Source organism: Convolutriloba macropyga, chromosome 7 (genome assembly GCF_964194025.1).
Source record: "Convolutriloba macropyga chromosome 7, txConMacr16.3, whole genome shotgun sequence".
NCBI lineage: Eukaryota > Metazoa > Xenacoelomorpha > Acoela > Convolutidae > Convolutriloba > Convolutriloba macropyga.
The window spans coordinates 44,147,227-44,159,686 of NC_134474.1; the positions used below are offsets into that span (position 1 = coordinate 44,147,227).

General features: G+C 32.7%; 2 protein-coding genes across 5 annotated transcripts in view; both read left to right on the forward strand.

The window, feature by feature from the left end:
- LOC142342901 (dynein axonemal heavy chain 2-like) overlaps positions 1-12,460 on the forward strand; it is a 270,510-nt gene that overhangs the window by 247,312 nt on the left and 10,738 nt on the right. Inside the window, exons 56-57 of the mRNA XM_075394558.1 lie at positions 8,485-8,661; positions 9,058-9,283. Coding sequence (XP_075250673.1) covers positions 8,485-8,661; positions 9,058-9,283 — 403 coding nt within the window. The remainder of the gene's footprint in view (positions 1-8,484; positions 8,662-9,057; positions 9,284-12,460) is intronic.
- LOC142342898 (arrestin red cell-like) overlaps positions 1-12,460 on the forward strand; it is a 553,550-nt gene that overhangs the window by 187,469 nt on the left and 353,621 nt on the right. The window lies entirely within an intron of this gene.

Sequence of the window (12,460 nt, forward strand, 5' to 3'; positions counted from 1 at the left end):
TTGTCTTTAACTGTCGTTTTACTTTGTCTTTTTAGTCGTATTTAATTTCCTGTACAATGACCCGGTTTGAATGGCTTTTTCTGGAAGAGTAGATGAGCCGATGTTCTGATATTACAAGATCGATAATGGTTTTCACAACTTTGAAAACAATTGTTTTCCAAAATGAAAAATAAACATTTCAACTTCGCAATTTTTTCCTTTTATTGTCTGTTTGTTACCTGGTCTCGTCAATTAAAGGTTAAAGATGACATTATTTTTGTCAAGGGCAGGTGTTAAAAGGGATTGGTGTCACAAAATCTAAAGTTTTTTAAAGAATTCGTTATGAATTTACTGGCATCGACACGGGTTCACAAAAAAAAGTAAATTATATTTTTGATTTTTGTCATATTTGACGTTCTTTTTGCAGACGTAAGACGTTCTGGATAATTGCAGGTCTCGAGGGCTTCCTTTGGAAGAATAAACGAACCTATTCAAATTTTTCATTCTGTAATTAATGGCTTTCATGTCTTTGGAAATAAATTTTTTTCGAAAAAAACAAGTATTAAATAATTTTGCATTTTTTCTTTTTTGTCTAATCGTTGCTTATTTTCAATAATGAGCGGCCACATAATACATTATCGGTGTTCGACGAAGGTGCAATCAAGAATTTTTTGGGGGCTAAAGTATGGCTTTACGGCTTCCAAGGCATTTTCTGGCAAGTTTTAATTGATTTTTAGTTTGTTGTCTATTTTTTGTTCTTTTTGTAACTGCATAAAAAATTGAATACCAAGAGTTCTTAATTCCCTTCTATAGAAGTATTGGTAATTGTAAAGCTATGGGAATTTTTAGTTGTTTCCTAATGGTTTTCATTACTTTGAAATTAATTTTTTTTTTTAAATTCAGCGATTTTTCTAACTTTTAAGTTTGTTCTTTTTTGTCTAGTTGTTACCAAGCTTTATTATGAACTGGTGGATAACTATTCTTTTCTGGTGAATTGCAAGTTATTTTGTTTATTTTCAGTTTTATCTGACGCTATTTTGACTTTGTTATTAAGTTTTGTTTTTTAAAACGGACATAAATTTTTTGATGTAATTAATGTTAGTTGTTGTTGTTTGATTGTGCCATTCGTCTTCGCTCGCTTTCTTAATATCGGCATATCTCATCAATCTAATTCATAATTTTTTACTCCACTGATTTATTTGCTTTGGAGGCTATTTTTTCGTTCATACACCAGTTTTTTTTGAAAAATACTCGATTTTTTTGTGTTTTTCTATCTGTTCCTCATTTGGTAGACAATTATGCCAAAATTGTAGATGAGCGGGGTCGGAACCTTATGTGCGATCGCACATTACCGAGCCGCCTTGTTCTCTTAAATGCAAGAAAATTTAGTTGAAAAAGGAAATTCCTGAAAATATAGTGCTAATTTTCAAAGACACTAATCAAGTCAATTAAAGGACAACTGTTTTCCTAAATTACACTCAAAACATGCAAATTTTTTGAGTAGATGATTTGAAGTTATAAGTCTATTTCTTTCATGTTAAGTAAAAATACTCAGTTTTTGACAAATTAAAAGAAATCAAGAATAGGGAAAATCAAGGATCTTAGAGTTTTTCAGATTGAGCGGAAAATCCTGATAATGTTTTTTATAGCTGCGAAGCTGTAAGCTGAGCGTAGCTATATTGCGGTGCTCTTGGTTTTTTTTGTTTCGTCGTCTGACGCTCTTTTTTCGTTTTACATTTGTTCACACAGCAAAGCTGAAAAAGTCAAATTTTCTGAATGACTTCTTCCTCTCACTAACGGCATTTGCGCGCGTGACGTCATTTCTCACTCGCTTTAGCGAAAGTTTTTAGATTATTTGCGTGATTAGATTTTGATCATACGTGACTTACCTCACTCAATAAAATGACTTTTGCACCTTAAAACTTAAGTTTAATTTGAATTTGTTTCAGGTCAAAGGAACTCATATGTGCGGTAAAGGTACTTAATAAGAGGCTTCTGTGGAATGAATTTTAACAAGCTTTATTAATTCATCGCTGAATGTTTTTTAGCCTAGTTTTTTGAGCGGCGTCGATTTTTTTTTTCAATTTAGATCTGTAACTGTTTCTATCTCTATTATATGGCACGCAGGTCTATTCTTTCGCAGCTATTCCGGCAATCTGCCGGCTATGTTTTCACTATTGTGTAATAACTCTATAAATCGGTTTTGAGAATGCTTACTTTAGTTTATACAGTTGTGCATTAACTAATGCTGTTTCTTTGTTGTTTTTGAGGCTTCCTTTTATATTTTTGTATTTTAAAACTCAGTTCCTTGTGAACAGAAATGTCAGGGGCACTTGTTTACTTTATACTTTCTGGTTGAATTTCAAGTATATTTTTGTTGCTGTTTTTGAAGCACAAGATTTTGCTGATATTTGTGCCTGATGTCAACAAAAATTCCGTCTGCCTAATTGAGTTTTCGCTTAATGCCTTCGACACCTATTTAACTTCTGCACAGAAATCCTGGAAAGAAAACTTATCAACTGGCTCATAATTCTCAAGTTTTGCGTAGCAAAGTTCTGTTTTCTGGAGTGTTCAAAATTCTAGAATTTGTTTTCAGTTTTAGCTTCAGTTGAACATGCCTGGGCTGGGAAATTAATGGTGAAAAAATAACTCATTCCAAGCTTATTTTCAGGCTTATCCGACAATGAAGCCCTTGGGCTCCTGGACACGCGATCTAATCCAAAGAGTAGACTTCTACGAGAAATGGTGTTCCACTGCCAAGCGGAGGTCTGGAAAAGGTGAGCAGTGCAGTGTCTTATCTTGCAACTTTTTGTTTATGCTCTCCCATTACTTTTCTCGCCTTTTTCCCCATTCCTACATCTCGATGTGTCTTTTTAATTTTAGCACGAAAAGATTGCATCGTGTCTCTTGATAAGATTGAAGTTTCTTGGAGCTGTGTTCAACCAGACACGATAGCATGGCGATCTATTTTGTGATGGAGATGTTTTCGCCTGGTTTCTTTTTTTAAAAAATGAACTGTTAAAAATTTGACCGTTATTGGGACGTTTTTACGTTTTTGCTGATAAACATGTGCTGCACCAATTGGTTTTTTAGTGAAGTAATTTTTTATTAATAGCCGCACAGCGATAGCTGGGGCTATTATTGGCCTTCTCTTGGTTTTTACAACTCGAAGAGGAGTATTGGTTTTCTCTCGGTTTTTTTTACGACTCGAAGAGGAGTATTGGTTTTCTCTCGGTTTTTTTACGACTCGAAGAGGAGTATTGGTTTTCTTAAGGTTTTTTTTTTTTACCGGAAGTACTATTCGTTCAGACGCTGTTTTGACCTAAAAGCGAAAGTGAGAAAAATTGCCGTGTGAACTAATTTTTCTGAGCGAGAGAAGTTTTTTGATCATGCGCTGCGTTTAGTGAATGACTTTTTGACTTTGAAAAGTAGTTTTTGACTGAATGGCACATATAGATAACCGTTTTTAGCCGTTTTTTCGTCTAAGTGGCCAATTTTTTTTGCTTGTAGTTTGGTTTTTTGTAGAAATAATTTTTATTCGATACTATATTGAAATGCCAACATCGGATATTGATGCCACAGTGTTTTGCAAAGCCTGAATATGGGTTTCAATTTGAAAATTGGCACATATTTTTTGATTTTTTAGTTAATTTTTGACTTTTTCTTTTAATTTCTTGATTCTTAGATCTTTTAACCGTCTTTTTGTCAAAAATCAGTTCATTTGGCAACTTCCCTTTGATAATTCATATAGTTAACGCCTCTCTCTACCTCGGTGTATTTTTGTTTTATAAAATTGTACATATGCTAATCCGATTTTGGTTGTTTTTTTCCTATTTTTCTCAGTTTTTTGTCTGTATTTTGGTTTTAATTACTAGAAATATTCTTTTTGTGCAACATGAGGGGCTTTATTTCGTTTCAATAAAAACGTCAATAATTTTTTAGCGTTAATTATTTGAAAATTAGTTAAATTTTTTTTATAAATGCAGTCCTAAAAATTTTTTGACCTTTTATTGCAAAATGTTTCAATGTTTCGTATGTTTGATTTCTGCTTTTTGATCTGTTCAGGAGGATAGATTTTTGTCTCGGATGTATCGTTGTGTTTTCTATGTCTCGAATGCTGAAAAATGAAATGGTGTTAGTTTTTGTTGTTTTTTTGAATTTGATTTTTAAACTTTCAAAACTTTTAAACTTTGATTTGAACTTTCAAAAATCAAGAATTAGTCTTTGTTACGGTGTTCCTTACATTGTGTTCATATTGTTGACATTCTAGCTTGTGTCATTCTATCTCTGTCCTGGCATCTACATTTATACTGGTTTTATTGATTTTTTCAGTTATTAACAAATTGTATGATTTCGGCATTTTCTTAGATTTTCGTCATTTCTTTGGGTTTCAATTGATTTCATTCAACATAAGGCAGTACTAAGAGTTTACTAGAAAGCCTTTTCCAGAAATGCTACTTATTACTTTTTATTGTATTTTTTCCGACCTTGGTATTGTTCTTAAACATTTTTTTGCCTTTAAATATTACTCTGTTGCTTTTCTATGATTATTTTAATTTTTGAATTAGTTTGAAATCATGTTGTCTAGCGTATATACAAGAAGAAAAAAGTATATGTTGTTTTTGTCTTAATTGCACTGATGAGAAATCTAACTGTAGTAGTTTTCTGATTCTTAACTTTGAGCATTATTTTTTGAAAAATTTAATTTGGTTTCTAAGTTATTATTATCTGCCGTTTGCTTTAGCAATCTTTTTGAGATTAGAATCATGAAATATTTGAGGGAAGTTGATAGTACTGTCAGCTTTTTGAGACTATCAGTGTTTTGACTATCCTATTTATTTTGCACTTATCCTTACCAAACGTTTTCAATAATGAATATTTTTGGGGCATTTTGTTTCTCTTGGTGACAGTGGTTTAAATTTCACCAATTTTTAGATCAGACCGGGGGGGGGGGGGGGGGCTTAATGAGTTTATGGTTTATTTAAAAAAAGATAATGGTTTCAGCTGCAATTAGGGTTTTTGTCAAGTTTTTACGCTTCGAGTCGCTTCCGGAATTCTTCCGGCTATGTTTTTTTTTACAGGAAGTAGATTTGTTCACGCGGCATTTTGACCTAAAAGCGAAAGTGAGAAAAGCTGTCTTAGTGAACAGATTTTCTCTAAGCGAGAGAATTTTTTTGATCATGCGCTGCGTTTAGTGAATGACTTTTTGACTTTGAAAAGTAGTTTTTGACTGAATTGCACATATAGATAACCGTTTTTAGCCGTTTTTTCGTCTAAGTGGCCCAATTTTTTTGCTTTTAATTTGGTTTCTTGTAGAAATAAATTTTATTCGATACTATATTAAAATGTCAACCTCGGAAATTGATACCATAGTGTTTTGCAGAGCCTGAAAATGCGTTTCAAGTTGAAAATTGACACGTAATTCTTGATTTTTTAGTTATTTTTTAGCTTTTTTAATGTGAATTTCTTCATTTTTGGATCTTTTAACCGTCTTTTTTCAAAAATCAGTTAATATTGCAACTCCTCTTTGATAATTCCTATACTCAACGCCTCTGTCTACCTCGATTTAATTTTGTTTCTTAAAATTGTAAATATGCTAATCCGATTTTGGTAGTTTCTTTCCGATTTTCGTCAGTTTTTCGTTTGTATTTTGGTTTTAATTGCTAGAAATAGTTTTTTGTGCAAAATGAGGGACTTTAAATTCGTTTCACTAAAAATTCATTCATTTTTTGGCGTTAAGTTTTGAAAAAACAGTTAAAACTTTTTCATAAATGCAGTCTTAACTTAAAAGTTCTTTGACCATTTTTTTGCAAAATGTTTCAATGTTTCGTATTCATGAATTCTGCTTTTTCCTGCTTTTTGTTCTCTTCAGGAGGATAGATCTTTGTATCGGATGACTAGTTATCTTTTTTATGTCTTTTATGCTGAACAATGAAATGTATTCGTTTTTCTTGAGTTTTTTAAATTGACTTTCAACTTTCAAAAATCAAGAATGACTTTTTGTTACGGTGTTCATTACATTGTGCATATATTATTATTCTAGTTAGTATCATTCTAGCTTTGTCCTGGCACCTACATTTATTTTCGGTATATTGATTTTTTCAATTTTAAAAAATCAATGATTTCAGCTTTTTCTTAGATTTTCGTCATTTCTTTGGTTTGCAATTGATTTCATTCAACATAAGGCAGTACTGAGAGTTTGATAGCAGGCTTTTTCCAAAATTTCCACTTCTGACTAATTACTACAGCTTTCTTCCGGCCTTGGTATTAATTAAAACGATTTTTTGCCTTTGAATATTCTGCTGCTTATGTCTTTTCTATGATCAATTTTATTTTTGATTTAGTATGAAATCATGTTGTCTAGCTTATGTACAAGAAGGAACAGGTGTATGTTTTTTTGTCTTAATCGCAGTGATTAGAAGTGTAATTATAGGTGTTTTCTGATTCTTAAATTTGAGCTTTCTTTTTTGAAAATGTTAAAATTAGTTTCTAAGATTATTATCTGCCGTTTGCTTTCACGATCTTTTTCAGATTAGAATTTTGAATTATTTTTTCAGACTATCAGGCTTTCGACCACCTTAATTATTTTGGATTTTTTAACGTTACCAAACGTTTTCAATAATATAAAATTTTGCTGCATTTTGTTTCTCTTGTTGACAGTGGTTTAAGTTTCACCAATTTTTAGAGCAAACCTGGGGAGGTAGTGAGTTAATGGTTTAATACAAAAGGTAGTGGCTTCCGTTGCAATTACGGTTTTGTTAGTGAAGTTCTGACGCTTCGAGTCGCTTCCGGAATTCTTCCGGCTATGTTTTTTTTACAGGAAGTAGATGTGTTCACGCGGCATTTTGACCTAAAAGCGAAAGTGAGAAAAGCTGTCTTGGTGAACAAATTTTCGCTAAGCGAGAGAAGTTTTTTGATCATGCGCTGCGTTTAGTGAATGACTTTTTGACTTTGAAAAGTAGTTTTTGACTGAATGGCACATATAGATAACCGTTTTTAGCCGTTTTTTCGTCTAAGTGGCCCATTTTTTTTGCTTGTAATTTTGTTTTTTGTAGAAATGATTTTTATTTTATGCTATATTGAAATGTAAACCTTGGAAATTAATAGAACAGTGTTTTGCAGAGCCTGAAAATGCGTTTCAAGTTCAAAGTTGGCATAAATTTCTTGATTTTTTAATTAATTTTTGGCTTTTTTCCTATTATTTTCTTCATTTTTGGATCTTTTAGCCGTTTTTTGTCAAAAATCAGTCAATATGACAACGTCCCGTTGACAATTCATATACTCGATGCCTCTTTTTACCTCGATGTATTTTTGTTATATAAAATTGTACATATGCTAATCCGATTTTGGTTGTTTTTTTCCTATTTTTCTCAGTTTTTTGTCTGTATTTTGGTTTTAATTACTAGAAATATTCTTTTTGTGCAACATGAGGGGCTTTAATTTCGTTTCAATAAAAACGTCAATAATTTTTTAGCGTTAATTATTTGAAAATTAGTTAAATTTTTTTTATAAATGCAGTCCTAAAAATTTTTTGACCTTTTATTGCAAAATGTTTTAATGTTTCGTATGTTTGATTTCTGCTTTTTGATCTGTTCAGGAGGATAGATTTTTGTCTCGGATGTATCGTTGTGTTTTCTATGTCTCGAATGCTGAAAAATGAAATGGTGTTAGTTTTTTTTGTTTTTTTGAATTTGATTTTTAAACTTTCAAAACTTTTAAACTTTGATTTGAACTTTCAAAAATCAAGAATTAGTCTTTGTTACGGTGTTCCTTACATTGTGTTCATATTGTTGACATTCTAGCTTGTGTCATTCTATCTCTGTTTTCCTAAATTACACTCAAAACATGCAAATTTTTTGAGTAGATGATTTGAAGTTATAAGTATTTTTCTGTCATGTTAAGTAAAAATACTCAGTTTTTGACAAATTAAAAGAAATCAAGAATCGGGAAAATCAAGGATCTTAGAGTTTTTCAGATTGAGCGGAAAAGCCTGATAATATTTTTTTCACTATTGTGTAATAACTCTATAAATCGGTTTTGAGAATGCTTACTTTAGTTTATACAGTTGTGCATTAACTAATGCTGTTTCTTTGTTGTTTTTGAGGCTTCCTTTTATATTTTTGTATTTTAAAACTCAGTTCCTTGTGAACAGAAATGTCAGGGGCACTTGTTTACTTTATACTTTCTGGTTGCATTTCAAGTATATTTTTGTTGCTGTTTTTGAAGCACAAGATTTTGCTGATATTTGTGCCTGATGTCAACAAACATTCCGTCTGCCTAATTGAGTTTTCGCTTAATGCCTTCGACACCTATTTAACTTCTGCACAGAAATCCTGGAAAGAAAACTTATCAACTGGCTCATAATTCTCAAGTTTTGCGTAGCAAAGTTCTGTTTTCTGGAGTGTTCAAAATTCTAGAATTTGTTTTCAGTTTTAGCTTCAGTTGAACATGCCTGGGCTGGGAAATTAATGGTGAAAAAATAACTCATTTCAAGCTTATTTTCAGGCTTATCCGACAATGAAGCCCTTGGGCTCCTGGACACGCGATCTAATCCAAAGAGTAGACTTCTACGAGAAATGGTGTTCCACTGCCAAGCCGCCTTCCATTTTCTGGCTGGCTGCATTCACATTCCCCACTGGGTTCTTAACAGCACTGCTTCAAACTGCCGCCAGACAGAACAATGTTAGATTGCTACTTTAGACTCTTATATGGTATCTGATTGTTTTTGTCTTTTATTTTTGCCAAATTTCAACTTTTTATAGCTAAACTCACTATTAAAATTCCGTGCTAAACTGTCTCTATTAAAGTTTCGTTATTAAAATATAATATAGTCCACTATAATTAGTTTTGACAATTTCCACTGATTCCTGACACTTCAACAGATTTCCCAAAGGAAGCAATTGAAGAGGCGAACATCAGTCAGAACCTTTTAAGTATTTTAATAACTTATTTCGAAAAAGAACTATTTTGATACAGCTGAACATTTATATTTGCCATAACTCTTTGAGTAGAGGAAAGTATTAGTTCCGATTTCTGTACTGTAAATGTACCTGCTGATGTTTGATGACATGTATTTAGATCTCCGTGGACACCCTCTCTTGGGAGTTCTCGGTTCTGACCATAGACGACAGCAACATCACGGGACCACCCAAGGACGGAGCCTACATCAAAGGTCTGTACTTAGAGGGTGCTGGGTGGGACAAGAAGAACTCTGTTCTAGTGGAGGCAGAGCCAATGCAGCTGGTGTCTGGCATGCCAAGCATTCATTTCAAACCTGTGGAGAACAAACGGAAGTCTGGAAAAGGTGAGCAGTGCAGTGTCTTATCTTGCAACTTTTTGTTTATGCTCTCCATTACTTTTCTCGCCTTTTTCCCAATTCCTACATCTCGATGTGTCTTTTTAATTTTAGCACGAAAAGATTGCATCGTGTCTCTTGATAAGATTGAACGTTTCTTGGAGCTGTGTTCAACCAGACACGATAGCATGGCGATCTATTTTGTGATGGAGATGTTTTTGCCTGGTTTCTTTTTTTTAAAAAAAATGAACTGTTAAAAATTTGACCGTTATTGGGACGTTTTTACGTTTTTGCTGATAAACATGTGCTGCACCAATTGTTTTTTTAGTGAAGTAATTTTTTATTAATAGCCGCACAGCGATAGCTGGGGCTATTATTGGCCTTCTCTTGGTTTTTTTACAATTCAAAGAATTTGAATTGTATTGGGGCGCTGTCTTTTTTTTAAGATCTGTTCACACATTTTCATGATTTTTGAAGTTAAATTGGAGTAGTGATTTTGGTCACGCCGAAACAGGAAATGGAGCGAAAAAGCGAGTGGTTTTGCGGCGTGAATTTTTTTCGCTCTAATTTTAAAGTAGAGTGAGAAAATGGTGTTTGATCAAAAATTCGGTTTCTCGGTAGTGATTTTTTGTTCACATGCGGCAATTTCACTCTGATTTTTACTTTTTTTTTCGATTTTTTGGATCGGATTTTTTCTAAATGGTTTTCCCAATCCATTCACAGCTCATTCTAGGCCTAAATTTTTGTTTGAAATAAATTTTAATTTCTCGCTAGTGGTTTTTTTGTTCACATGCGGCATTTTGACATTGATTTTCTGTTTTTATTCGTATTTTTTTTTGTCTGATTTTTTAAAAATGGTTTTCTCAATTCACTCATAGTCAATTCTAAGTCTAATTTTTCTGTTTAGTCAATGAAAATTCTTTGAATTGTACGTCAGGACTTGTCCTGCTATGTTTTTTATTTCGTCGTCATGATTTTTGTTACGACCATATGACGTCACAGCCACTTTTTGTTCATTCGTTCATGCAATTTCAACTGAATTGCATGTGTGACGTCATTTTTTGCTCTTAGTGGAGCGAGTTTTTTTGTTCATGCGCGTGATTAAATTTTTGGTCACACTTGACTTACCTCACTCTCAAAAATGACTTCCTCAATTTGAAATTGACTTTTATTTACTTTAATTGAAAGAGATAAGGTCAAATGGGTGTGTGTCACTCTAAATAAAGGTTATTTGAGATCAGCTAATCGAGGCAGCAATAACATATACAGATTTTTAATCAAAATATAACAGATCAGCCTTCAATGAAAAGACGAAATTTTTTTGGTCTGTCTTTTACTGTTTTTTAGACTGTCGATCTACGAATCAATTGCGGCTATTTTCTGGCAATCTGCCAGCTATGTTAATTTGTATAGTTGACTTGTATTCTATCTGTTATTTTAGATAAAGTTGTATAAAATGTACAAATGATTATAATACCTGCTGTAAATATAGAACTGTTTATGTATTCTATTTTCATCTTAGACAACAATTCAAAGTTAATTGAATTTTTTTAATATCCGCGAACTCAACAGATTTTTTTAGGTTTCGTTCTTTAACTATTTCCTTCTGCTCTATTTTTCCCCTTTTTCGAGATGTTTCGTTGGTTAAATTTATCCTATCGTTTGATAGTTAATTGTTGAGCTAAGTTAATTTAAACCAGATACTAACGTACACAATGCTTCTGGATTTGCAAGAAAATTTTTATGATTTTTTTCTCTGTTGATTTGTTTACTGATGTTATTTCAATTTGAATAGTATAATAAAGTTTATGTTGTACCAGTTAGTGGTTGGCTAGCGTAAGACTTTTTACTTGGAGTCAATTCCGGAGTCTTCCGGCTATATTTTTTTAATAGCCGCGAAGCGATAGCGGCTATTATTGGGGACATCGTGGTTTTTTTAATTCGTCGTCTCCATCGATGATTCTTACGACCTGACTTCTTGGAATTGACTTCTTGGAATTGACTTCAGTGACTTCTATTGCTTTGCAATTAAAATTTTTGTGCGTGACGTTGTTTCTGCTTTTAAGTCAATTGCGTGACTTACCTCACTCAAAAAATGACTTCTGAACTCACCTATGGAACTTTAAATTTTATGAACATTTTTTTATTAAAGATCAATAGTGTGCATCTAAGTGGTTGCAAACTTATATGCCCTAATTCTTGAATATTAGTCTTGAGTTTTTAATTTCGAATCTCAATTTTGAAAAAGCTCTCTTTATAGACCGTATGTGTCACAAAATTGACAGTCCGAATCTAACCTAAAAAGTTAAGTGGTCTATTAAAGGACTGCTAGTCTATCTTATTTCTTTAGTTGTTTCAATTCATGGAAGGCCACAAGCGTCTATTGCGTCTATTTTCCGGCAATCTGCCGGCTATGTTTACTGAATGGCTGTCTCACAATCTCACGTCACCTTTAATTCTGTTCGAAGATTGGGGAGAACAGTCAAATGTAGAATTGTTACTACGATTATCAAGACGTAACTTGACACGAAGCTTGACTCTACTTCTTGTTTAACACAAAGTTGGCGCTCGCAACGAAGCCTTGTGGAAAAAGACAGTTCAAGAGAATCTTTTTTTATAGCATTTCTATTTTTTTAGAGCTTAAGACCAATTGCTTTAATATTTAGCACAATAATAAATGGTTTCTTGGAATCTAGTCCCATTTTGGCATATTTCGATTTAGCAGCTGACCTAAAATGGCGAAACTGGAAATTTTACCATGCTAGAATCATTTGTTCCTAGGAGTTAGATTTTTTAAATGATGTTATTGTTTATTATAGCTGCGAAGGTGTGCGTTGAGCGTAGCTATAGTGCGGTGCTCTTGGTTTTTTCACAATTCAAAAAATTGAAATGTATTGGGGCGCTGTCTTTTTACGACACAGAGAGGAGTAATGGAAATCTATTTTTACGACTCGAAGAGGAGTATTGGCGGAGCGTCTTTGTTATCGGTAATTTTGTTGGAGTGTATTTTTTTATCATGTGCGGCTTTTTAAAGCAGTTTTTACTTAAAGATCCATCATATTTAGTCAATTTTTTGTCTAAATTAATAATAGTGCATTTGGCAGCATTTTCACCATCTGAAGCAAATATTGTACTTTTAGATTAAACTTTCAGCTATTTTGTTTTACCATTTTTCCTTGATTGAAG